A 26674-nucleotide genomic window follows, 5' to 3' on the forward strand; every position below is an offset into this window, starting at 1 on the left:
TATTGTTAGTGGGAGAATGTAAAATATTCAAATAAACCCTTTTCATTTTGTGTAAAGATTTATGAAAGTGTTTAATTTAACTTTAACTGGGAAAAGTGGGATACAGATTTCGTGTGTTATTTTATTTGAGAAGATGAATCCTGAAATTCATGTGATATAAATCACACAAAAAGGATGTATAATGCAGATAGATACAAATCCAAAAAAGGAACACCTTAATTACCATTATTTGTTTAAGGACACGTTTGAACTCCAAAGTATAAACCTGTCAATCATCTAGTTTAATCACATCCCAACTGGCGATTCCCATGATGCGATTCTTTCCATTTAAAGAGCAGTTTCACTTGCCTAACCATCCCACAAACACAGCACTGCTGATTATCAACTCTCTCTCTCTCTCTCGCTCTCTCTCTATCTCTCTCTCTCTCATGGAAGGAGAAACAAGTAATGTTGTGATCAAAGTGGAGGCTGAATCAGATGTTGAGCCCATTTCAGTCCAAAGATGCTGCAGTCTTGTTTCAGACCAGAGTAATGAAAGAATCTGCAGGTACAAAGAATGCAGGCGCAACCATGCCGCTTCAATTGGCCGCTACGCTATTGACGGTTGTGGGGGGTTCATTTGTTGCAAAGACGACCTATTCATATGTGCTGCATGCGGCTGTCATCGCAGCTTCCACCGCAAAGATTATTTGCCTCCTCCACCTCAACCAAAATTAATGCCATCATGCCTGGCACCCTGGCCTTTAGCATCCCACAATGGACTCACTGGCGAGACTTCCTTGTTCGTTAAAGACCGGAATAACACTGTTGCAGGTCCCGGCGCAGAGGAACAAAACACGAACAAGGAAGCAAAAAGAACAAGGCTAACAGTGGAGCAGAAGAACAAAATGATGAGGTTCGCTGATAAGTTAGGGTGGAGGTCCCAGAAGCACGACGACGCTGAGATCCGACAGTTCTGCGAGCAAGTCGGAATTACGAAGCGCATGTTCGTCGTTTGGTTGAACAACAACAGGCGTCGGAGCCGGAAGGGTTCTAAGTGATTAGTCCCCGCATATGCTTGTGGCTGAATGAATGAAATAAATAACAATAATTATATGAGACCTCGCCTCCTTTTTTCAAATTAGGGTTTCTGTTTTCACTGTCTTGTCTGTTTATTTCCAGGGTCGTCCTTCGTTGTTTTCTCTTTATGTTATTGTAACTGAATCTCTGTCATGTTGTCTTTGCTTTTGCTTGTTTCTAGGCTTCTTTGAGCGTTTATGTTTCAACTTAAAATATTGTATTTGAAGCTATTATTATTATTATTATTATTATTATTATTATTATTATTATTAACTCATTTATCGCTATATCCATAGTTAGTTGACCAGATTAAACACTTAATTTGTTCTTTCCATTAAAGAAAATTTTAATCCACCTATAATAATATGGATTAAGAGGATTAAAAAAAAACTTAATGATAGGGATATGAATATAAGAATGTTGTCCTCAGATTCGGTAATAACGTTTTTGTTTACATGCTTAATGGTAGGGAAGAGGAGACGTTTAATCTTTCCATAGCAAGAAGTATATATGACCTTAAATAGCAACAACGGAATGTTATTATCACACATATATATCATGAAGCAAACTCAATAATGGATCGTATGGTCAACTGATCTAGTTCTAGCTTACCAGATTTTTTTCGTTTTCTATCAGTCACCTATGGGTTTCTAGAATACACTCTTGAGTGCTTGTATGGGAGGAGAAATGTTTGTTTTTAGAGCGTTGTGAGGCACTCCCCTTTTTTACCCAAAAAAAATCGTTGTTCCTCCCTTTTGTTATAAAAAAAAAAGGATTTATTTAAGTTTGCAATTGTTGAGAAATGAAGTTTTAATTAGAAGTAACATGAAGACAAAAGCTAGAAGAAACATACATAACGTTCATCCATGATTACAAAAGATAACAAGAAAAAGTAGAAAAATTAGTAAAACATACAAGAAACGAAGGAAAGCTAATTAATTTATTATACTGCCTGATTAACTTCATCCCCGCTCTCAGAGTCAGTCTTTTCTTCACCTTCCTCTGGGCTTAAGGATGACCCTTGACCCTCAACTAGTTCATAATTAGCAAGCTGCTGCTGCTGTAGTGATCGCATCAGCCATGGTGCCGGCGGTCGAGTTTCAAGCCTTGTTACAGGAAGGGAATAAAGAAAGTCCATAATACGGTGGAATCTGGTATTGTCTCGGACATGAGGCGGTGGAGGCATTACTTTCCTGTGAAAGCTACGGTGGCATCCACACCTTGCACAAAAGAGGGCTTCCTTGGTTTGGTCTTCGCTAGCTGATCTCTTCATGAATTTCTCGCAACCGTCTACAATGTATCTTCCAATGGGAGCTAGATAGTTACGCCTGCATTCCATGTATATCGCTCCGCCTTGTTCATCAACACCATCACCGTCCACCCCTTGGACAGAATTGGCTTCACCTTCAACAGCAATAGCTGCTTTATTGATTTCATCAGTTTTTATTGATTTTTCCATGATGAAAGAAATGAAAGAAGACACTGCTACTTACTGGCATTGGGCATATATTGGTCACATCTTTTAACAAATGAAACGGCTGTTTTTTGAGTTTTTACCGTCGTCAGAATCAAACAAAAAGTGTTTAATGCTGACACACTGAGTTAAAGTAGATTCTCGAGTAGAAGAGTGACAAGTATGTGGAGAATGGGGCTAAGGACAGTCGACGGTTGCGTCACTCACTGGAATTTAGTGCTCTCTCTATTTCCAGTAATTCTCTTTTGTAACATGCATGTTACTGTGTATTTTCTTTTCAAGTATTTGTTTCCATTAATTCATAGATTTTTTAGATATATATATATATTATCAATTTGTATTAACGTACAGACAAATTTTGTAGATTTTAAGTATGTAATTTATTGTTCATTGAGTCCTAGTTTGGTTAGTTTCAATATTGTTATCAATATAAAATAGATAGTTTTAATCATTATATAATAAAAATATATATATATATACATCTTATTTTGTTCATTAATTTTGATTCTTTTGTCTATTTATTAATCGTATTCTTTTTGTCGTTTAATAATATATTCCTCATTTTGTCAATTTCTTAATCATATATATATACATATCATTCTTTTTGTCGTAATATAAATCATTAATGTATTAATATTTTTGTCGATTTCTTAATCACACATTTAACTCTTTTTTTTTGTCGTTGTGCGAATCGCCTCATGTTCATATAATTTTTTTTCATGATTCCATAATTGTTGTAACTCCCCAAATTTTGACTTTAGTTCGTTAGGCTTTTTTCATAATTAAGTATTTTCTTTAGTGGTTAAGTGTTTCATTGCTGAAGGTTTGGGGTTCAAATCTCATTTTTGAAAATTTTGCTACTTGTTTTGAATCAACCCTCACATTTAAACTTTCAACTTAAGATTAATTCTGCGTAAACTTATGTTAAGAATGAGTTTGCTGGTTTAATGGTTAAACTCTTGTACACCCTTTGGTTTTGTGTTTGAGTTTCTGCAAAAGCCATGAGAAAATATCTTTATGCTAGTTTATAAAAATTAGTCTATTTTAAATAAAATTTCTTTCACGTTTTATTTCGTCCTTTCTCATTCCTTTTCACTATTTTTTTCTTCTTTATTTCTTTTCTAGTATTTTACTTTTCTTCCTCTATTGATATTGTTGCTGATTTGTCAAGGAAATTGTGTTGTTTTTGTGCGATTGAAGGGTTAATAGCATAAGTTCTATTGTGAATTTTAGATAATGTTCATTTTGCTCGTTTTTGTCAAAACTGGGTTTTTTTGCTGTTTTGTTCAATTTCTTCGTTTAAGTGTTCAATTGGTTCTCTTTCTTAGGTGAAGGGGTTGCGAATCAAAATCCTCTAGCGTTTTAAGTCTCGTGCTGTTATTTTAGTGTATGGGTAAGCATTAGTTTCTGTTTCAAGTATTTGAGTCTAAGTGTTTCAATGTAGTTTCGGTTTCGATTGTTAGTTTAGTGAATTGATTTGATTAATTCATGTGATTGGTCAATGTAATGACATTTTAGGTTTTCGGATCATCTTTGTTGCTTTTACGTCAAACTCGTATCAGGTGTGTTAGGAAAACCCGAGAATTTTGCGAATGGTAAAAGCCAAAATCCATGGTTGTCGACACCGCACGGTCGTGTCGTAAGTCATGTGAGCCACACAATTGCGTACCAGGTTGTGTGGTAGGTCGTGTAAGACACTGACTTGGGTCACATAGGTTTGTGACACGGGTGTGTGTCCAGGCCGTATGAGGGACTATTTTGATTTTGAGCCACACAGTCGAATGACACGGGTATGTGTTTAGACCGTGTAACTCTCTGACTTGAGTCACACGGCTGTGTGTTAGGCCGTATGCCAGATCGTATAACTCTCTGACTTGGGTCACACGACCGTGTGCCAGGTCGTGTGGGCCACACGGGCCATCTATGTAGGCCGTGTGAATCCACACGGGCGTGTGGGTCAAAATTCTAAAATTTTCCTTGAGGCCACAAACGTCGTTCAGATCGAACATAGGCCTTCCATAAGGTTCGTATGATCTAAATTAGGTTATACAACTTGATATATAATGACCTAATGATGAAAGTTGTGTTATTTGTATGTATATTTGATGTGATATTTGTTAAATGAGTATGATCCGTACTATCTGAATATGCTTTGAATTTGTATAACTGAATAAGCATATCTGATATCTGATACCTTTGTATTTGCATTGAGTTAGGGTTTGTGTAAAGAATGAAGTGTGGGCAATTTAATGATATGCCGATTCTAGTGGCTAAGCCATATATATATATATATATATATATATATATATATATATATATATATCTGATTCTAGTGATTTATTGCGTTCTGATCTAGCAACTAGTCTGCAACTATTCTGAAATGTGTCATGCAGTCACTATGCAGTGTGTAGGGATGAACGGAGATGGTATGTAGTGGAGAAGGGTTAGATTAAGCTTAAGAGGGGTTCGGGTCCCTTTAGTTTAGTTCAATGCCCTAAGAAAAAGGCTAGATTTGATGGGCCTCTGAGGGCTAAGGTCTCGGTTACATTGTCTAAGGTTCAGGCTTGTAGTGACTGTGGTATATATATGCCACCCGGGCGAGTGCTGAAGGAGGTTGAGAGCCTGTTTGCGATGCAGGTTGATGGGGCATCGCATTAGGGATTACCCCCTTAATTCTGATCAGGTGTAAGCTTCTACACAAGCTACAGCTCCGGATTCAGTTCAGCCTCCAAGGGCAGTCGAACTACCACCTAAGGGTCGTGGTCCAGCCAGGGGTGGTAACGGTCCTGGTCAGGGTTAGAGAGCATCGGACAGAGTTGTGAATCAGACTAACGCACAAGAACCTACCTTAGTGTATATAGCAAGACACCTATTTTGGTTTTCAGATGATGAGTTCTAGGGAACTTGTAGTGTGTAACGGATGGAATGGTAGTCCTTTTGTATTGTTTTACATTCGAACATGCCCATGCATATACAATATTTACTGAACTGCCATGAACTATTATCGACATTGATATTGTCGACTATGTACCCTACTATGATTGTTTGAATATATGCAAAACTACTGTTTGTTCTGTTAAGACTCACACTGAGCTTTTCAAGCTCACATTTTTAGTTTACTTCTTACGGATAACCCTTAATGTTAGGGTTGGAATCGAAGATTCGGAGGTCTCGTCTCGGCTTATTTAATAAAGTAATTTTAAAATTTTATTTTATTTATTATGGTTTTTTTGGGACTGTAATTTTGTTAAATATGGACTATGGCATAGGTCATATTTATTTGGATTTTGTATGCATGGAACTTCGAATAAAAATCAAACAACTCTAATAACTGACCTAATATGGCATAAAATACGGTTTTTCAAATTAAGTTTAAGGCATCACTTTTTCCATCGCGTAACAATGAAATGGAGTTTTAAAAGATAAAATGACAAAATCAATTAAGTTTCCTAAAAATGACACGATTTTTAATAAACTGGATTTTAAGTTTCTAGCTTATAAAATTGATGTTTTGGAAAACCTAAGGTAATTACTAAAAGTATTTTTTTTCTACAAATAGGACAAATAAATATTTTGAAACTGAATGGATTTATTAGGCCATTTTGGTAGACAATATAGCCCTCAGAATTCGGCCATAATGTCTAGGCTTGATTTGGGAGGTTACATGCTCTTGAAATAGATTTGAACATTTTTTTCTTTAGTAAAAAAAGATCGAAAGGTGACTTTCTTCAAGAATAGGTTTTGGTTACCTTTTTTCGGTTGAATAATATTAGAAGACAAGTTTCTTCAAAACCAATATGATGTTTTTCAGGATTTCTTCAAGTTCTTTAGAAATTTCTTAAGATTCTAAAAAGAGCTTAGAGTATATAAAATCTTCCCTTTTGAGAACTTCTAGATTTTTGAAGTTGTAAATGTTTAGAATGACTTTGAGGTGACCTCTTTTCTATTGTCAGTTCTTCAATTAAAAGAATTATTGTGAAATGTAAACTCTTTTAAATATTCATTTACTATCATCCCTTAATTAATTTAATTTGTAATTATATAAAATTTTATGGTTTACCTCTAAATTAATTTAAATTAATTAGAGAAAATAATTATGACATAATATTTGATATTACCATTTTAACTTATAGTGATATCAACTTAATACGTTAGGTTTTATAACTGATTTCAATAAATTTTTTTGTCAACTATCATTATTACCATTAATTTTAATCTCACCATGAATCTGGCTATGAATTTTGGATAAACGTGGAGATAGATAAATATTTTAAACTCTAAAATAAAAGTTTCTAACTCAATCCAACGTTAAATAAACAAAAAATTGCTATTTCGGCCCACAAAAGAAACCATTTATTGCTATTAGGCCGGGCCGAGCCCATTAATGGGTGCGTATCCATTTTTTTGTGGCTTGTATGCACTTTATCCTTGGGTCAGCGGTGATTGGTGAAGAGCATTGAGCAGAATATCTTAGGCCGCATCCAATCACACCTTCCAACAATTGAGTAGTCGCGACCAAAGAAAAAAGGAATCTGAAAAGTATCTTCCTTCCATTTGCGGCGGCTGGTTTGTTTGTCGCACGAGTCGTCACTGTTTCTTCTTCAAAATCATTTTCGAAACTGATAGTTAGGGTTTTATTTTCGCCAGCCATTGTAAGATGTCTCTGTTGCAGCCGTATTTCCAGCAATGCGCCTCCCCAGCCTTCTCAATCTCATTCCCTTCTCACTCTTGCTACGTTTCCGTTTCTAAACGTACCTTCATCTCTTGTTGCTCCTCCCAGTCCCAAACGGCCATCGTCGACGCCCCAATCGATTCTAAAATAGCTGAAAGGGATGAGATTCGTCTCGGCTTGCCTAGCAAGGGTCGGATGGCTGCCGACACTCTCGATCTACTCAAGGTACCACTTTAACTCCCTGCTCTGCTTGGTTCAACATTAAATTATATTTTATCTGTTTAGAAATTTGATTTTAAGGCTAATTATGTCAATGAGAAGTTATTTTAAAGGTAACTTTTCTAAGTAACAAATGTGTACATAGTTTCAAATAATTATGCTTGAATGTGCGTTACATTTTAATCACTTTAATTGTACTTCCTTTTTTTGTTCTTTGAAAAATAATGTTCTGAACCATTTCGATCTTCTGTATTTTCTACAAAAGGATTGTCAATTGTCGGTTAAGCAAGTCAATCCGAGGCAGTATGTTGCACAAATACCTCAGGTTTGTGTCATTATTCGATCTCACGATTTGCATTGTACTTGGCATCTGTATCTCGTTTATGTATGATTGTTATTCCATAATCAATTTGTTCTTTCCCCAGCTTTCCAATTTAGAAGTCTGGTTTCAGCGGCCCAAAGACATTGTCCGCAAATTGTTATCTGGAGACTTAGATCTTGGTATCGTGGGGCTCGATACTGTCAGTGAATATGGACAAGTAAGTTTTGAAGTATAGGATGCCATTTAACTATTGTAATCCTTTGTAGTGCTTTGCCATTGTGAAAATATCACTAGTAACTGAAATATCCAATTCGGTGCAGTGATTATGTAATATGTAGAATTCCAGCCTTGAAATGTCATGTTAACTTTAGAACTAGCTCTTATATGTTATTGTTTGAGTTATCTAGAGTTGAGTTCGGTTTTAATGTGGTTTGTTCTGATACTGCATTTATCCTTGTCTTCATATAAGCAAAAGGAGTTGCCCTTGGAAAAATAAGTGCAGATTAAAGTCTTATTGTTTCAATACATTTACAGGGAAATGAAGATCTTATCATTGTTCATGATGCCCTTGAGTATGGAGATTGTCGTTTATCTCTTGCAGTAAGTGTTCTTTGTTACAAGTATTTATTGAGCTCCTGATATCCCTGCTAGTGATGGTTTGTATTTTGTTTTTTCAGATTCCTAAGTATGGGATCTTTGAGAATATCAATTCATTGAGGGAGCTGGCTGAGATGCCCCAGTGGACTGTTGAGAAACCTTTAAGAGTTGCAACTGGCTTCACTTATGTATGATATGCCCTTCACTGATTCATGCTTTTCAGACTTTATTTGTCATACAATCTGTTGCAGTAGCTTATTGACCGAATTCTATTTGAATTTAATTTCATTTTTGCCTTTCTTCACAGCTTGGTCCTAAATTTATGAAAGAAAATGGATTGAAGCATGTGATATTTTCAACTGCTGATGGAGCTTTAGAGGCAGCTCCTGCGGTAAGAATTAAGTTCTCCCTAGTACCTGTAATTTTGGGTTTTCTTTTGAATTTTTTTTTTCCTTATCATTTATTAGTTTAAATGTTCCTTTCAATGTCTATCCGCCTCTTCTTTCTTTTCTGTCTTTCACCTAGTTGATATTTGATTGGACAAATTGTTGTTACTGTATTGAAGGGAGTGACTTTAAAAGGGATCTAGATAAGGAAAAAGCAATCTGGAAAACTAGTGATTCTGTTTGTTTATGTGATGTTTATAGAAATCATTTCTCTTGTTAATATAGATGGGAATAGCTGATGCAATTTTGGACCTTGTTAGTAGTGGGACTACGTTGAGGGAGAACAATTTGAAAGAAATTGAAGGTGGAGTTGTATTAGAAAGCCAGGTAATCAGATCCTTGTCTTTTCCTGTTCATTCAATGTTCAAGATAGTGATCTTCTAGTCTGGAGTATGCAATTTGAAAAGGATTTGCTTTTAGAGTACTTGCCTAATCTCAAGAGTCCATTTTACTCCAGGCTGTTCTAGTTGCAAGCCGGAAAGCGTTAATCCAGCGGAAGGGTGCACTGGATACCACACATGAGATTCTTGAAAGATTTGAGGCCCATTTGAGGGCACTTGGTCAGTTCACGGTGCGAATATTCATGATTCCAGTCTCTTGGATTTCATTTCCTTTTCTTCCCTGCATTCTTCCTGTTTATATGTTTTCTTATGGCAGGTAACTGCAAATATGAGGGGCGGTAGCGGAGAGGAAGTGGCTGAGCGAGTATTGAGCCAGCCATCTTTGGCCGGGTTGCAGGTGAAGTTTGAAAAGATTGTTCTCTACATCCATTTTTGGAATGAACTTGGAATCATTACAAAATTTACTTTGAATTACTTAAAGGATTTTCTTAATGCTATTGTTAAATCTACGAAGACTTTTAAAAGTTATTAATATTTGCATTTTCAGGGCCCCACGGTATGTCCAGTTTTTTGTAAGCGTGATGGAAAAGTAACTGCTGACTACTATGCCATAGTCATATGCGTACCTAAGAAAGCTTTATACAAGTCTGTACAACAATTGAGAGCGGTAAGTCGTGATGAATTATAATAAAGTCTGCCTATATGTTATGGCCACTGTTGCTAAGTGCTTGATCTATTCAATCCATTACACTTATGAATTTAAATCCAAGGCTAAATCTGTATACCAATAAGCACACTACTTCCTCTTGTTTTTTTCCTTCCTTCTTAAAAGATTTCCCACCTACTGATGGTCATTATGAAAAGATGTACTTTGGGGAGTTATGCACATAGTTTGGTCCCAAAATAAAGATAAGTACTTGTTGGGTTTTAAGAAGTGATCGCTTTGTACATGCTATCATTATAGGCAATGGGGCCTGTTCCAACACCAATGGTTGTTTATTAAAAGTTTTGGTTAGTCTTAGGTTATATGCGTAGGTATAACAGCCCTCCCCCAACCTTAGAAAGGATTCAAGTGTTGTAACTGAACTTGATGTTGTGTTGTGCACAGATTGGAGGCAGCGGGGTGTTGATATCACCTTTGACCTACATTTTTGATGAAGAGACCCCAAGATGGAGAGAACTTCTTTCAAAGCTTGGTATCTAGTCCATTTGGGATTGAGGCATGGGTGGTTTTACTTGCATTTCATATAAAAAGCTGAATAATTTGTAAGTGCCAAGGTGGTTGAAAATTTACTTTTGCCGAGAGATAGGGACCTTCAAAGTTGTGTCATGGTGGTCTTGTTTCTCAGTAGTGGCATTCTTCAGTCCCTTGTTTCTTTTGTCAATAATGTTTATTTTTATTTTTATTTTTTGCATTTCTCCTCTTTTTAACCGTATCGATGGTATACAAAACACGTTTTCCTCTCTGTGCCGCTTGATGGATGTAAACTGTTAGGTTTCATGTTATCCAAGGATTTTCAGTTTGCCTAAAATATCTGTATTTGACACTTATGTGTTGCAGTCTTATTATGCTTCCTGTCGCCATTTGCAAGCTTCCACCTGCGAACCAATTAAGGCATATTAAGAATTTTTAGTATGGTTCCTAACGAGTAATATAATTTTGGAGCAAAAAAAAAATATTTTACATATTAGAGAAATTCCTAAATCGGTAACTTTTAAATTATTAAATTTTCAAGCTAATATTTGGGAGGAAAATTTATATATAATATTATTTTAAAATATTGAAAAATTAAGTAAAAAATTATTAATATCAACCAAAATTTGATAGTATCTAGTATAAAAACGAGGATTATAAAAAAATTTAGAAGTATAAAAAATTAGAGGAATACCAAATATTGATTTGTCTTATAAAATTTATTTTATTTATTTATTTTCAATAAATTTATCATTATATATAATATTTTTAGTACAAATATGCAAAATTAGTAATTTAAAATTACCAATTTTTACTGTTAGCAAAATCCCATTAAAATTTATTAAGATGCAAAATAATATTGTTAACTCAAAAATATATTTTCGATCCCAAATCCTCTTTCCAAAAGCATACAAAAATTATGAGAGTATATAAAAAATGATTAATGTAAGTTAAGTTATGTTTAGTTTGAGTTATATTTAAATTGTAATCATTAAACTGAATTTGGTGTAGTTTAAGATAACTTGATTTGAGTTAAATTTACATTAGTTTGCTTATATTAAAGTTTAGTTGATTTGAATAACTACAAATTGACTTGGTAGATTAATTTGTATATATTAAAGCTAATTTATTTGAATCGACACATGTAAACATGATGTAGGATAATTAGTGTTCGAGTAATATTTAAATTGAAATTATGTTTAACTTAGATATACAATCAGATTAATCTGACTTAAAATAATTAAAATTTATTTAAAAATTAAAATCAGATTAATCACCTTAAAATTGATAACTTTGAATTGTTTTAATGAATTCGTATATTTTTCTATATTGAAACGATAAGAGTTAGGTGAATTATTGAAAGTCAATGTTGTTGAGGATTCCTCGTGTCTAAGCATTGAAGAAGATTCGGTTTGTGATCTCTAAATTTCAATTGCCTTATATTGTAGTTAATTTAATTGTTTGATATTTTAAAATTATTTTGCGATTCTTTCCATTCTAATAATTGATCTAATGCTATTTTTCTTCAATGATTAAATGATACTCTATCTGAATTTCTATTTTTATTAAATGATAAAAATGCCCGATAAAACTAGTAGGAAATTCATCGGATATAGTCGAGATGCTGTACAGTGTAGGGGTCATTGTTACGCTGATTGCCTAGAGTATCTGAGAGTACTGTCATTGTTGCACTTTGCGCATTAAGTGTTCAGCTAGTCGTTAACTAAGTCGTGTTTATCACACAATAGAGTATTATCATTGTTGGCGCTTGCGCTATTTTCATCGATCGTTTTGTGTTTGGTTGGACACTCATGTGTCCGAATGTATTTGCATCTTGTGTTACTTGTGTTACTTGTGTTACTTAGGTTAATTTTAAAATGTGAATTTGTATCAATTCATTATAAAAAATTGATAAATTGTTAATGATGTTTATTGTGAAATGTAATATGGAAACAAACTTGGTATACTTGAGATATTTAAATTGCTTCTAAAGCTGGTTACAAAACGCTTTATTGAATTATTTCCTTTATACTCGAAATATTTAAATGGATCAAATATTTTATTTATTGAAATTGAAAAAATATGCGATTTGCTATTAAAAATGTTTTATTAAATTACACCACTTGGGAAAATTTTCAATTGTTATTGAAATGGTTTTCTTTATTCAAAATGACTTAACAAATTGTTAATAATGTTTTTATGAAAAATTGTTTTTGTAACATCTTGATATCTGATCCGTTCATCGGGTCCAAGCTATAAGGTATCACATTTGTTTTCGGAGCAACTACGATAAATCTACAATTGATTTGTTCATTAAATAATTAATTTTAAGTAATACATGCATATGATACGATAAACATTTGTTTCTGGGTTTTATACGAGCTTAGGAAAGCTCTATTGCTAACTTGAGGGCAAATTAAGACCAAATTGTAAAGATTTCAAATTTTTGGGTTGACGTTGCGACTTTAGGGGTTCCTTGTCGTGATGCAACTCACTGCCTGTGCTCTTCGCAACGTTGAGTATATGTCGTCATGACATAACTCTCTGGTTGATCTCGCCACGACGTTGGGAGTATATCATTGCGACGCGACTCATTGTTTCCAAAAGAACCAATTTAGTACAAGTTTGAAAGACATGTAATAATAGTTAATCGTCCCTAATACATCAATTCATTAATATACCAATTGCATTCAAGCCAAAATATGCTAAAATAGTACTTCAAGATAACATTAGTCAACCAAATTCCAGAACTGGCCATTTACAATATAAAACCAACCTAACTAGCCAAGAGAGAACTTTAAAACTTTGTTGAGTTGGTGAATCGCTCTTGGATGTTGAAACTAATTCTCGTAATCCCAAGGATCACCGATACTTGCACATGGAGAAAACAAACTGTATGCTGAGCAATAGGGATCAGTGGTACATTCATGATTCAAGATATAAATAACAAGAGCATTAACAATATGGTTCAAGATAAAAATATGCATATCTGCATCTAATATCCAACCAATTCATATTCCAAAGTGTCAAGCATTTTCAATCATCAATTTGTATATGTAGCATACCTATATCAATACCAAAACAACATATTCAACATTTTAACATATATAACCAATTGCAACTTGTTTAACAATTGACAATCATCCATTACATACCAATTCCATATCAATTCAAAAATCAAGAATTCATTTATGCATTTTTACAATATGTTATTAATACCAAGACATTCATGTTCCATAGTACTTATCTCTTTTACTTTGATTTCATACCATTCAACTCATTTCTGGAGTCTATTGACTCATTCGTAATTCATTCAGCCCCCAGGGCTCATTTTCACTTGATTTGCTTAATCAACAGTATAATTTTCAGTATTCCACTCACATTTAAACATAATTCAATCCAATAGCATCAATTGATATCATATTTATATAGTTTACCAATTGTATCTTTTACAACCTCTATTAACCTGACTTAGACTGGGATAAATACTCGGATGTCCAACCAACACACCAAACTGGCATTGAAGTGCATCATCGGATAAACCAAAGTAGGGTAACTAGCACGTAATGTGCATACTAGCGTGCAAAATGCATCCTAGCACAAAAAATGCATACTGGCACACAAAGTACATCCTGGTGCACGAAGCGCGTATCTGGAACACGATGTGCATCTCGGCGCACGAAGTGCATACTAGCACACAAAGTGTATCCTGGTGCACAAAGCGTATATCTGGCACAAGATGTGTATCTTGGAACACGAAGTGCATTGTGACGGATAAGCGCATAATCCCGTACACAAACCAGTTCTATAACATGCCAACTATATTTGACATAGCTCAAACTATTGAAAAAAATCTGGTTCAAAAATGGTTTTCTTGTACAGCAAAAAATAAAAAATTTGAAAACCGACTCGATTTGTGATATTTATAGCAATAAATCATTTACTGAAATCGCACCTGTGTTTTTAGCTAAACGGATCCTTGTCGTTCTTGGCTTTCAATCGAACAGCCTTCTCCACTATTCTCGTACCATGAACTTTTTCAAGTGTGGGCTCAAACGAATTTGAATCAAACACAGAACCATAAATTATTTACTTTACTTTTATTGGGAAAATAAAATTCTCTCTTTAGTAAAAATTGGTAGAGCATATTTTAATCCCATTCTTAATGCGTTTTTGGATGATTATTTATGCAAATTGGTGAATTTGATGCTCCTAATCCTTTGAATTCATGTTCTTATACTTAGGTGAGTATTTGGGAGCAGAAGGAGAGAAAAACGAGCAAAAATCAGAGAACAAGAGCAGATTTTAAGAGCCACACGGGCTGGACACATGCCCATATGAGCCACAGGCTGGACACATGCCCATGTGCCAGTCTGTGTCTATTTCGTACCTTGCTTCCCAAACACGTGGAAAGACACAATTTTTAGGCTTTCTAAGCATTCGAAAAGTCTATAAATACCAAATAGAAGAAGAGATATGAGAGCCATCAGAGAAGGTTGAAGAAAACACTCAAGGAGCACCATTAGAGCCACTTCCAAAGTAGATTTCCATCACGATAGAAGACCTCCTTTTAATTTCATCTGAATTTTTTTATGAGTTTCTTTGTTTCTTGTGGCTCTTCTAACTCTGAGATGTTTTATTTTAAAATTATGAACTAGTTCTCTAGATACCTAGGGAGGATGAAACCTATGACGAATTCTATTATTTAATTTTTGTTTTACATGATAAATACTTGATTCTTATTCTCAATTATGTGTGCTTATTTCTTGTTTTAATATTTTGGGATATTAAATTATGTTTAATATGCTTAATTCATTGGAGCAAAAGTCCCTATTTAATAGTAGATCTAGCATAATTGAGTGGAGTTGCATGCAATCCTAGAAATAGAACGACATAAATTAATGGTTAGTAAACTAACTATAAATAACTAAACTAATCTAACTAAGAATGCAACAAAGAATGAAATAGGAAAATAATCGAAGATAAACAATGAGATAGGCAATACCCAAGAAAGAATCCACATAGACTTCACTTATTATTATGAATATGAATTAAACGATTTATTCACTTGTGTTTTGATCTGTAGAAATCCCTAAATTATGTTAATATCTCTTTCGAGAGTAAGAACAACTGACCCTAGGTTGATTAATTGAAATCTCTTTCTAATTAAAACCCCTATTGTCCCATTAACTCGATCTATAGATTCCCTTATTAGATTTGACTCTAATTTGGTAGATTTATGTCGTCCTATTTCTAGGATTGCATGCAACTCCACTCAATTATGCTAGATTTACTCTTAAACATAGACTTTTGCTCCATTGAATTAAGCACATTAAACAAGAATTAATATCCCTAGAAATATTAAAAGAAGAAATAAGCATACATAATTGAGAACAAGAATCAAGTATTTATCGCATAAATTAGATTCATCATAGGTTTCATCTTCCCTAGGTATCTAGGGAATTTAATTCATAATCCTGAATAGAAACATATCAAAGTTAGGATAACCACAAGACATAAAAAAACTCAATAAAACTTCGAAATAAATTAAATGAAGATCTTCGATGTAGAGGGAGATCCACTTCTGATTTGATTTTGATGACGTTTTTTGAGTCTTTTCTTCGATCTTCTCTGATTGCCCCCTTATGTCTTCTTCTAATTGGTATTTATAGACTTTAGAATGCTCAGAAAGCCTAAAAATTGAGTTTTTTAGCGTAATTGGGAAGCAAGATGCGATATCGACACGGGCTAGCACATGGGCGTGTGGCCAGCCCGTGTGGATCCTGAAAACAACTCTATTTGTCTGATTTTGACTCGTTTTTCACTCCTTTCGCTTCCAAATGCTCTTCTAAGTATAGAAACATGAATTTAAAGGATTAGGAGCATCAAATTCACTAATTTTCATAATTAATCATCCAAAAACACATTAAAAATGGGATTAAAATTATTACTTTTGTAGCTTATCAAATATCCCCACACTTAAGTGTTTACTTGCCCTCAAGTAGAATCCTCAACTCACATTAAAATTAATATTTCTCAACTTATAATTCTCATCAATAATGTCTCAAAATAATTCATAAATAATCATGCATTGGCAATTTAACTAAAAGAGCACTAAAGTCTCAAACAATCCAAGCTAATATTTTTAAACATGAAAACATATGTGTCTCCCTTTATCTAAGTAATTACCTTTAATTCAAAATCGACAAGAATCGACATCCTCTCTAAAGATCCACTCAAATCACTCAAAGTGTTTAAGGTTCAAGTATAAGCACTCAAAAGTCAAATAGGAAAAGTCATAACCATAGGCTTGCATGAAAATCAAATCTCCACCACTATAAAATAATATGATACACAAATCAAAAGGTCTTTAAAAGGTTGTAATGGGGCTTAGGTTAAGGGTGTGGAGAAAAGCCAGAAAAGTTGGTTATAATTGAGATCGAATTGATAAATTATCAAACTAGAAAAAATAAAAAAGTGTTGAATTAAAAACAATTACATCAATCGAGAGCTATTCAAGAATAAAAACGAGCTTTTTCTCGAAATATGAATTTAACTGTTCAAGCTCAACCAACATAAAACTAAATACTAATCAATATATATTTTAGAAAAATAAAAAATAATTCATCAAATTAATAGAAGAGCATAGTTAAGCAACTAATCAAATCAAATCTTGACAAAAAGGGAGTCAATAAAACGAGAAAAATTCTCAACAAAACAAAAATGAGTTATGGGTTAACATTAATGGGTAAATTAAGAAACGATGTGTTAGGCTCAACAGGATTCACTAAGGGTTAATTAAAAATGTAGATTTTTATGAGATAAGTGGGTTAAAACCTAAGTGCCTTTATCATCTCAGTATATCAAATCAAAGGTGTGGTCTCGACATGCATAATCGAAACAAATTCTAAAATAAAAAATCAGTTTGACATACTCATAACCAATAATAAAATGAGCAAGAAAAATGTATGCTCCAAAGGCTCAAAATCTCACAAAAAAATCATGGTTTTTGATGTCAAACTTGTAAATCTAAAACTTCAAGATAATACTTCAATTTAGGGAAATAACCTACAAATTTTTAATTACTTAAAAATAACTTATCATGCTTGATTCTCTCATATCTTAAAGTTTAAATCAACCAATACAAAATTATCTACAAATTAATCCAAAACACATCAATAAAAATATCAAATCGATAAAGATTTATTCCAATGAAAATATGAGAAAATTACTTAAACACAAGGCATAATTCAGGAATTTTCTAATAATTATAAAAATAAACTCCCCACACTTATTATGTACATTTTCTCAATGTAAAAACAAATATAATCACAGTATAAGCAAAATATCATAAGAGAGGGAGAAAACTGAAACTGCCCTGAATATTGGATGAAATTGCCAGAATGGTGAAAAGCAGAATTGTAGACAAATCTAGATGTAGTGCATTCCAAGCAAAGTAATAAGAAAATAAACACAAATAGTGAAGAAGATTAAAAGGTTACTCACTCGATTAGAAACAACCGTAAAAATAAAAATATAGTTCAAAAGATAAGAAACAAAATAAGTCTAAGAAAATAATAAAAAGAAATAAAAATAAAAATAAATAAACTTAATAGTCCTCATCGTCAGAGGCATTAGTGTCGTGAGTCGTCAGTACTGACAAGGAAATATGGAGATGCTGTCAGATCTGCTGTAATGTGGAGTCAATACTATTGAACCTCTGAAAGCAGTGCTGCTCGAAACGAGTGAATCGCTTGGATGGGTCCTCTAAGGTAGCAACAGAAGAAACAGGACAGTGACTCGAAGGTGGAGGATGAGGTCGGTCCTTATGATAGAAAGGGACATTATCAGTGAAGTCCTCAGGCTCATCTTGAGGGTCAGAACCAGATAATCGATACTAAGGAGGATCCACTCAACGAAGTCGATCGATCATCCTCATATGGGTCATGCTCGATATTCCTTATGGGGCATCTAGCTGGCGAGTGTAAGTGAAGAGGATTGCTCCGGTGTGTCAAGGAGACCGAAGTGTCGAGCAAGTCGAGTCACATAAGGGCCTAAATAGATAGGACCCTTTCTGTTGCAGTCTGTCTGATGGCGGAAAGTGAGGGCATTGAAGTAGGCTAAACAAAAAATATGCCCTATGTGTAACACCCCTTACCCGTGTTCGACACCGGAATAGGGTACGAGGCATTACCGGACTTAATCACTAATCATCGTATAAAAACTGATTCATAATTTCACTCTAATTTAAAAAATTTTCAAACACATTCAAGCTGTCCCTTAAAAAGAGCTTACAAGGCCCATATCATGCTTTAATTCAACCACACACATAGGCAAGCATGCACATTCATAAATTGCATCATTTAATTAATAACATAATCAAGACTATCTACATTAAATGACTTTATACAATAGAGACCTTCAAATAACATAGGTCAGTATTTTAAGCCAATTCCTAGCAACTTAATAACAATTGAAAGAGTCTCCATACATGCCAAAGACTTAAAATACTTTAAAACCTTTATATATCGATCAATAGTTTGATAGTGTGATTTAACCTCCGGCGACCTCCAACTCGAGCTAACATCTGCGACACTATAGGAAAAAGAAAAGGAAGGGAGTAAGCATTATAGCTTAGTAAGTAAGTATGTAAATATTAATAATAAATACATTATCATACTTTAAACAAAGTCACAATATGTTCCCGGAATATTACCATCACAAACACACATACTTTCACTATTACAATCATAAACAGGTTCAAAATAAGCTGTCTAGCAGAGTACCAGCAACTAAATTATTTATTTCTGAAGCTACAGAACTCCAAATTACAAACCGTTAATTTTCCTTGAAACTAGATTCACATATATTCTTACCATAAAATTTTCAGAATTTTTGGTCTAGCCAATTAGTAAATTTTATTCATTGAAGTTACCCCTGTTTCACTGCTCAACTGTTCTGATCACTCTTCACTACAAATCAATTTTATCCTTGTACAGAATTCAAAGGATGTTCTAGTTTTTTCATTTGAAACTAGACTCATTAAGGATTTTAAGCATATAATTATATCCCATAATTATTTTTTTACAATTTTTAATGATTTTTCCAAGTCAGAAGAGGGGATCACGTAGTCATTCTGAACCAGTCTCTCAAAAACTTAAATATCTCATAATATAGAATTCCTTTGCTTGCTCTGTTTTTGTTATATGAAAATAGACTCATTAAGCTCTAATTTGATATCTCATTAAGTCTCTGATTCAATTTCTACTATTTTTTGTAAATTTTTATATTCACGTCACTGCAACTATCCAGAACAGTTTTATTGTCAATTTTGATCTTTCACACTTCAATTGTATTCATCACTTTCCCATAACAATCTTTCCAATTTCCAATCACACATCGATCATATTGCTCATAAGTTACACATGTATATACTTACACTTATCATCACAAAGTCATATACAATTTCATTTAATCAATTTTCGAGTTGAATGCTTCGGAATAATAACAGATACGAGATGGTATCGCACACAACCCACCTTTAAAATCGAAGCTCTCTTGTACACATAGTGGCCTTCACTTAGCACCACTCATGTGACCTAGCTTGATTGTACACATAATTTTGGCTCTCTTGCACACATGGTGAACACTTAGTACCACCCATGTGACCTAGCCAGTTTATCTCGTAGCTCTCTTGTCTACATGGTGTCCTTCACCTGGTACCATGCATGCGACCTAGCTACATATATCCCGTAGCTCTTTTGTCTACATGGTGTACACATAGTATCACCCATGCGACCTAGCTACATCATAATGTCTCGTAGCTCTCTTGTACACATGATGTGCATTCAGCACCATACAGGTGACCTAGCTACATACCATCTATATCATCCAATCTTTTTGAAGGTTCAACCGGGATTTCTCTCTCTTTCTAATAATTGATTCCATACTTCCAATAGTCAATTATGATTCAAAAATCAGCTACAATACATAAAATATGCTGAAATACAAAAAACATAATAAAGATAATGTATTATTTACATACAAACTTACATACTTTCTCATTTCCATGTCGAATTAATATTGAACATTTAAATCATCATAATTATACTTACTTTCAACACCTCGACAATCATAGTAAAGATATCAATTTTACATTGAAACATGCATAAACTAATGCTTATTATACATATGAACTTACCTCGATACTAAAACGACCATTTTACCAACTTTCTCGATTTTCAATTTTTCTCCCATTCTAGATTCAAATCTCATTTTCCGGGATCTAAAACATCATATTTTACTTAGTTAATTAATGTAATATTCAAAACAGTCCTTAACTCAAACTTTTGCAAAATTACAATTTTGCCCCTAAACTTTTGCATATTTACACTTTTGCCCCTAGGCTCGGGAATTAAACTTCATCCCTTATTCTTATGTTTTATGACATGCTGATCATTTTTCCCTTCTATTACTACATCAAATTCTCACTCTAACACATAGTTATGAACAATAATAACTTTTACCGATTAAGCCGTTTTACTCATTTTTGCTTAAAACCGCTTAGCAAAAGTTGTTTAACATAATTTCAGCCTTCATAATCTACCATAAAACATCAAAATAAACACATTTCACATATGGATATTTTTCCAAATATGAACCCTAGCTTAAATTATTGCTAGAATAAGCTTAATCAAGTTACCGGGATTCTAAAATCGTAAAGAACTTGAAAAACGGGGCTAGAACGGACTTACTATTGAGCTTGGAAAGCTTGAAAACCCTAGCCATGGCTTCCCCCATGCTAATTTCGGCCTCCATGAAAAAGATGAGTCAATTTTGGCTTTATTTTCCCTTTTTATTTCTTTTAATTACCAATTGACTAAAATGCCCTTAAGGCCTTTCTTTAAAATTTTGTCCTATTCATGCCCATTTTTGTCAAAACGAAATATAATGGTCTAATTAATATTTAAGGACCTCCTCTTTAAACCCCTATTTCAATCAAGTACTTATGAATTAGAACACATATTTTGCAACTTTTGCAATTTAGTCCTAAAAGTCCAATTAAGCACTTTATCAGTAAAATTACTTAACGATATTTTTACAAAATATTTTAATCAATAAATAAACCTTAAAACTTAATTGAAATAAATTTTTTGACTTCGAATTCGTGGTTCTAAAATCATCGTTCCGTTTAGGCCCTAAATCGGGCTGTTACAGCAACTTTTGCAAATAAGCCCTAATAGGCAAATTAAACATGCAATCTATAAACTTTCTTATCAATACTCTAACACATGCATCTAATCACTCGGTAAATCATAAAAATTAATCGAAATAAACTTTTCTATCTCAGATTTGTGGTTTCACAACCACTATTCCATTTAGGCCCTATTTCGAGATGTTACACTATGGCCATGCTCCATAAAAAATATGCATTGGTGGTACTGACGACTCCGGTGCTTTCCCTTCTACCGTTAAATGTTTGAGCTAAAATGGCATGAATATATCGTAAAGCTGGAGGAAAAGAAGTCGTATTCAAGCGACTCGCGTCATAAGGTGTCGTACTCGCCGTAAGATCTACCCAACAATGAGATGTCGAGTAGTGGATGTGCCAATGTAGGCATAGAAAGTTCTCGGCACTCATAACCTCTTCAGTGTACAGTCCCAAAGTAACGCCAAACTCAGGGACACTCATATGTTGCGCCAGGTCACCGAGTTTGAAAGTGATGGTGCCCAGCTCGTCATGAGTCATTATCATATGTTGTAGAGTAAATGCAGAGAAGAAATCTAAAGTTAGCTCCATGCATGTGGGCTCAATGATGGAGAAAAACCAGTCCTATGGGGCTGTAGCAATAAAGGCTCGAACATGATCAGCTAACTAGACCTGCTCCAAAGCGGCCCAATGAATACAGCGACTTAAACCGAGTGGTTGCATTAGAAGTAGTTGATATAAGTCCTCTTGAGGACCTGTTGAAAATCGGATATAGGGGTGGTAGGCCTCAGCGGAAGCACTCGAGAAGGAGGTTTACCAGAGGTCTTTTGCTTTTTTGAAGCGGGAACGGTGACTTTGGACTTGCCTCTAGTATTCGTCATGGTGTACCTGAAAGATAGAATAATCCAATATCAGTAAAACAAGAACAAAAATATCACCAATTAAACACATAGAGAGGCCTATAAATAAACGTGTACATAATAAAAAATACGACTCTAATTATCTTAGCATGACGAATATCAAAAATAAAAGTGGCCTAGATGGATAATCCATTCCTAAAATTATATGCACTAATAACCAAGCATGCAAAAACTACGGACTAAATTTATCAAATAGGCATACTAAAACACAAAGAATAACACAAGTATGGAACGAAAAGAGATAGGATGAAAGGAAAGCTAAAACGAATGATAATAATAATAAATTAATACGAAAAAGAAATAATAGTAAAATAATAAATGAAACCTAATGACAATGAAAACTAAAGTCAAGAATAAAAACAAGAATAATAAGAATAAGAAAGTAGTAGCAAAAACAATAAAAATGACTATAATAATTAAAATAAAAGTAAAAATAATGGGACTAAGAACAAAAGAATAACATGAATAATAATATTAGAAACATTAATAAGCATAATAAATAAAATAAAATAAAATAAAATAAAAATAAAAATAAATAAATAAATAAAAATACAAATATTAAGGGCCAAATAGTGGGGACGACGGTGGTTGGTGGTCGTGGTCAGAGACAAGCAGCGGTGTGTGTGGCTGATCAACGACGGGGAAAAGAGAGTAGAGGAATGGGGTTTTGTGAGTGGTGGTGCAGTAATTTAAAGAGGGAATAAGGGGTTGTTCGCATGGTTTCTCGACAAGGAAGGGGAGAATGATCGAAGGAGTGGGTTGGAAGCGGTCGACAAGGGTGGTGGACGGTGCTTGGGCTGTCGAGGAGAGGAAAGGGAGGGGAGGGTTGCGAGAGGAAGGAAGAAGATGAGAGGGCGTGCGTGGCTCAAAGGGAGAAGCTGATCGCGTGGTCGGTGGTTGGAGGGTGTGGGGATTGGTATTGCTAAGGTGCTCGACCGGGGGGAAACGACAGCCAGAATGGGGGAAAAAAGTGGGAGCGACGGCTAAGGTTAAGGCTAGAGGAAGAAGACAAAGTAAAAAAATAAAAAAAGAGGATTAGGGTCTAAAAGATGACATAGTCGTGTGATGCCCGTGTTGTGCCACACGGCAGTGTCACACGTCGGTTTGCGATAAAAATTTTCAACCCAGTCTTCACATGGCTTTGGACACGCTTGTGAGTCCAGGTTGTGTGTGTCACACGGCCTTGCGTATGCTCTCCTTCTCTTCTTCTACGCCCGTGTGAGTGCCCACACTCCCGTGTGGCTTGGTTGTGTCTCACACACACCCGTATACCTTGCTCGTGTAACTCTCTGACTTGATTTAAAGTTGAAAAAAAAGCTCCAGGTTTCACACGACCGTGTCGCACGGCCTGTAGACTATTTCAAGCTGTGTGGGTCACATGGCCATGTCTCTAGACTGTGTAACTCACTGTCGAACCCCTTAATAGTGCACACATCCTAGGACAACATCAAATGAAATTAATAGAATTAACTGTGTTAACACTCGGGTTGCCTCTCGAGAAGCGCTTATTTAAAGTCTAAGCTTCACTTACCTTGCGTGAGTAGTCACGGTGGTTCGAAAAACTGAGGCTCCTCTTTCTCGTTATCAATTCTATTATCAAAATAAGGTTTAAGTCGAGTACTATTTACCTTAAATGTGTCAAATTCAGAATGAGTTACCTTGACTGTACTGTATAGGAAGACATTCAGTACTGTAAAGGGATTTGATCTGTTTGCATCAAGCTCCGAAGTGGAAATTCGAGGATCCGTTTTATCTAGCAGTACCTTGTCCCCAACCTTAAATTGATTTGTTCCATCTACATGTTCATCATGGCGTCGCTTTGGCTTTTCATTGTGTTTTTTCGGTTTCACTGTGACATGTGTCCGCCATTCATCCAGTTCATCTATTTGTAACATTCGTTATTCATGAATCATTTTTTTCTGTCACATGGACTGAAACATGGCTCCATTACGTTTTTCCAAGGGGTTTCCTACAAAGAAGATTGAGTCACATGGTTACTCATATTAACAGAACTTGTAAAATCATCTCGATCATTAAATGTATTAACCGAATCACAAGCTTGGAGAGTAATCATTTTTTCACCTACACAAAGTACTAATTCACTGATACCAACATCAATTATAGTTCTAACAGTTTCTAAAAAGGGCCGACCTAGAATCAAAGGTATGTCACTATCCTCATCCATGTCTAAAACAATAAAATCAACTGGGAATATGAATTTATCAACTTTTACAAGAGCATATTCAATAATAACCCTAGGAAATCTAATGGTTCTTTCTGCTAATTGAATATCATCCTAGTTTGTTTGGGTTTTCCAAGATCTAATTGCTTAAACATTTTATAGAGCATGACATTAATACTAGCCCCTAAATTAGCCAGAGCATTATTAACATTTAAACTACCAATTAAATAAGGAATAGTAAAACTCCCTAGATCTTTCAATTGTTGGGTAGTTTATTTTGCAATATGGTCTAGCAAACTGCATTTAACTCTACAGTCGACGAATCATCCAACTTCCTTTTGTTCACCAAAAGCTCCTTTAAGAATTTAATGAAATTGGGCATCTTCGAAAGAGCTTCAATAAACGGTAAGTTAATATGTAATTTTTTCAGAAGTTTAAGAAATTTACCAAATTGTTCGTTCGTGTGGTCTCTCTTCGTTTCGTTAGGATATGGTACTCGAGGTTTATATTCCTTACCAATTGAATTTTGCTCTTTCTGGCTTGCGTCAACCTTATCATTATTTACCACAATCTCTTACATTGGTTCTGATTCAGATTTAACTAACCTTTCTTCATCTCGTATAGTAATTGCATGAAACTACCCCCTCAGGTTAGTTTCGGTATTACTAGGCAAACTACTTTGTGGTCGTTCTGAAATTAACTTAGCAAGTTGGCCTATTTGGTTCTCGAGCTCTTGAATGATGTTTGTTGATTTTTGAGTGCTACTTCAGTGTTTTGAAAGTAGGTTTCTGACACGGAGATAAACTTCGTTAACATCTCCTTAAAGTTTGGCTTCTTCTCTTATAGGTAAGGTTGTTGTTGGAAGCTTGGAGGGGCTTGTGCTCTTTGATTTCCTTAACCACCCCAAGAGAAATTGGGATGGTTTCTCCAACCTGCATTATACGTATTACTGTAGGGGTTATTTTGAGGCCTAGAATTATTACCCATATAATTGATTTGTTCGTTCTCTGTGCTAGGACCGTAGGGTAAACATTCTGGATTGTTCATTCCACCTCCATTTGCGTCGCACTGCATCACCGGATGTACTTGTATAGAAACATATAAACAATCAATTTTCTTATTTAATTGTTCTACCTGATTTGATAACTTGGTCACTGCATCTAAATTGAAAACACCGGCTGCTTTAATCGACTTCGTCCTCATGACTTGCCACTGATAATTATTCAGTGCCATCTCTTCTATAAATTCATAAGCCGCTTCAGGTGTTTTATTGTTAAGTGTTCCACCGGCTGCTGCATCGATAAACTGTCTAATTGAGGGATCCAAACCGTTGTAGAAAGTTTGAACTTGTAACCATAAAGGTAACCCATGGTGAGGGCACCATCTTAAAAAGTCCTTGTATCTCTTCCATGCATCATATAAGGTTTCTAAGTCGATCTGAACGAATGAAGAAATATCATTCCTCAACTTGCTATTTTAATCGGTGGGAAGTACTTTAGTAGAATTTCTCGGTCATTTGATCCCATGTAGTGATGGAATGTAATGCCCAAAAACCCAACCTAGAAGTTTAGACCGAATCTTGGAGGTCACATTGATCACCAAAGTGATCTGAAAACCATTTCACAAAATGAGTTGTTAAAATGTCATACGAGCCAAGTTTGCTAAAATCGAATTAAATCGTTTACCCCTTAAGGATTCAAAATAGAGAATTTAAAAATTACGTCAAAAGCATTTGGAAATAAAGTTTCGCAGGTTCTAGATTTTAGTCCAAAGGAAACAATTTATGAAAACCCAAACTAGTATTGTACCACAGTCCCTATAGATCTTTACAGTCCAAAACAATTTACAAATTAAAGTATTTGAAGAAACATTTTATTAGCCTGAGTTAAATTGCATCACTTTGAGAACTTCGGCATGCCAAGTCCAACAACAGAAAACGAGAGTGCCTAAAAAAGGGAAAACTAAGGGGTGAGCTACACGAGTCCAGTGTGAGTTCGAATCTAAACATAAGAAGCAAAAGACGAAGAAACAAACCATA

General features: G+C 34.6%; 3 protein-coding genes and 1 non-coding gene across 4 annotated transcripts; 3 read left to right on the forward strand and 1 right to left on the reverse strand.

Annotated features, from left to right (window-relative positions):
- The first annotated feature begins 295 nt into the window (after positions 1-295).
- On the forward strand, positions 296-1285 carry LOC108478888 (zinc-finger homeodomain protein 2-like). The gene has a single exon (XM_017781345.2). The coding sequence runs from the start codon at positions 309-311 to the stop codon at positions 1038-1040; it is 732 nt and encodes a 243-aa protein (XP_017636834.2). The 5' UTR covers positions 296-308; the 3' UTR covers positions 1041-1285.
- Positions 1286-1851: 566 nt separating this feature from the next.
- On the reverse strand, positions 1852-2580 carry LOC108478791 (zinc-finger homeodomain protein 5-like). The gene has a single exon (XM_017781250.2). It carries the CDS (start codon positions 2516-2518, stop codon positions 2003-2005), a length of 516 nt encoding a protein of 171 aa, XP_017636739.1. The 5' UTR covers positions 2519-2580; the 3' UTR covers positions 1852-2002.
- A 4383-nt stretch (positions 2581-6963) lies between these two features.
- LOC108476926 (ATP phosphoribosyltransferase 2, chloroplastic-like) lies at positions 6964-10662 on the forward strand. The gene is made up of 11 exons (XM_017779301.2): positions 6964-7430; positions 7690-7749; positions 7850-7963; positions 8281-8346; positions 8424-8531; positions 8651-8734; positions 9015-9116; positions 9247-9360; positions 9447-9527; positions 9678-9797; positions 10239-10662. Exons 1-11 carry the CDS (start codon positions 7191-7193, stop codon positions 10332-10334), a joined length of 1185 nt encoding a protein of 394 aa, XP_017634790.1. The 5' UTR covers positions 6964-7190; the 3' UTR covers positions 10335-10662.
- Positions 10663-25999: 15337 nt separating this feature from the next.
- LOC128285925 (small nucleolar RNA R71) lies at positions 26000-26106 on the forward strand. Its single transcript, XR_008276472.1, has one exon. It is a non-coding gene; the product is annotated as a small nucleolar RNA R71 (small nucleolar RNA).
- Positions 26107-26674: the final 568 nt, after the last annotated feature.

The sequence above is a fragment of the Gossypium arboreum genome, chromosome 12 (genome assembly GCF_025698485.1).
Source record: "Gossypium arboreum isolate Shixiya-1 chromosome 12, ASM2569848v2, whole genome shotgun sequence".
Classification (NCBI taxonomy): domain Eukaryota; kingdom Viridiplantae; phylum Streptophyta; class Magnoliopsida; order Malvales; family Malvaceae; genus Gossypium; species Gossypium arboreum.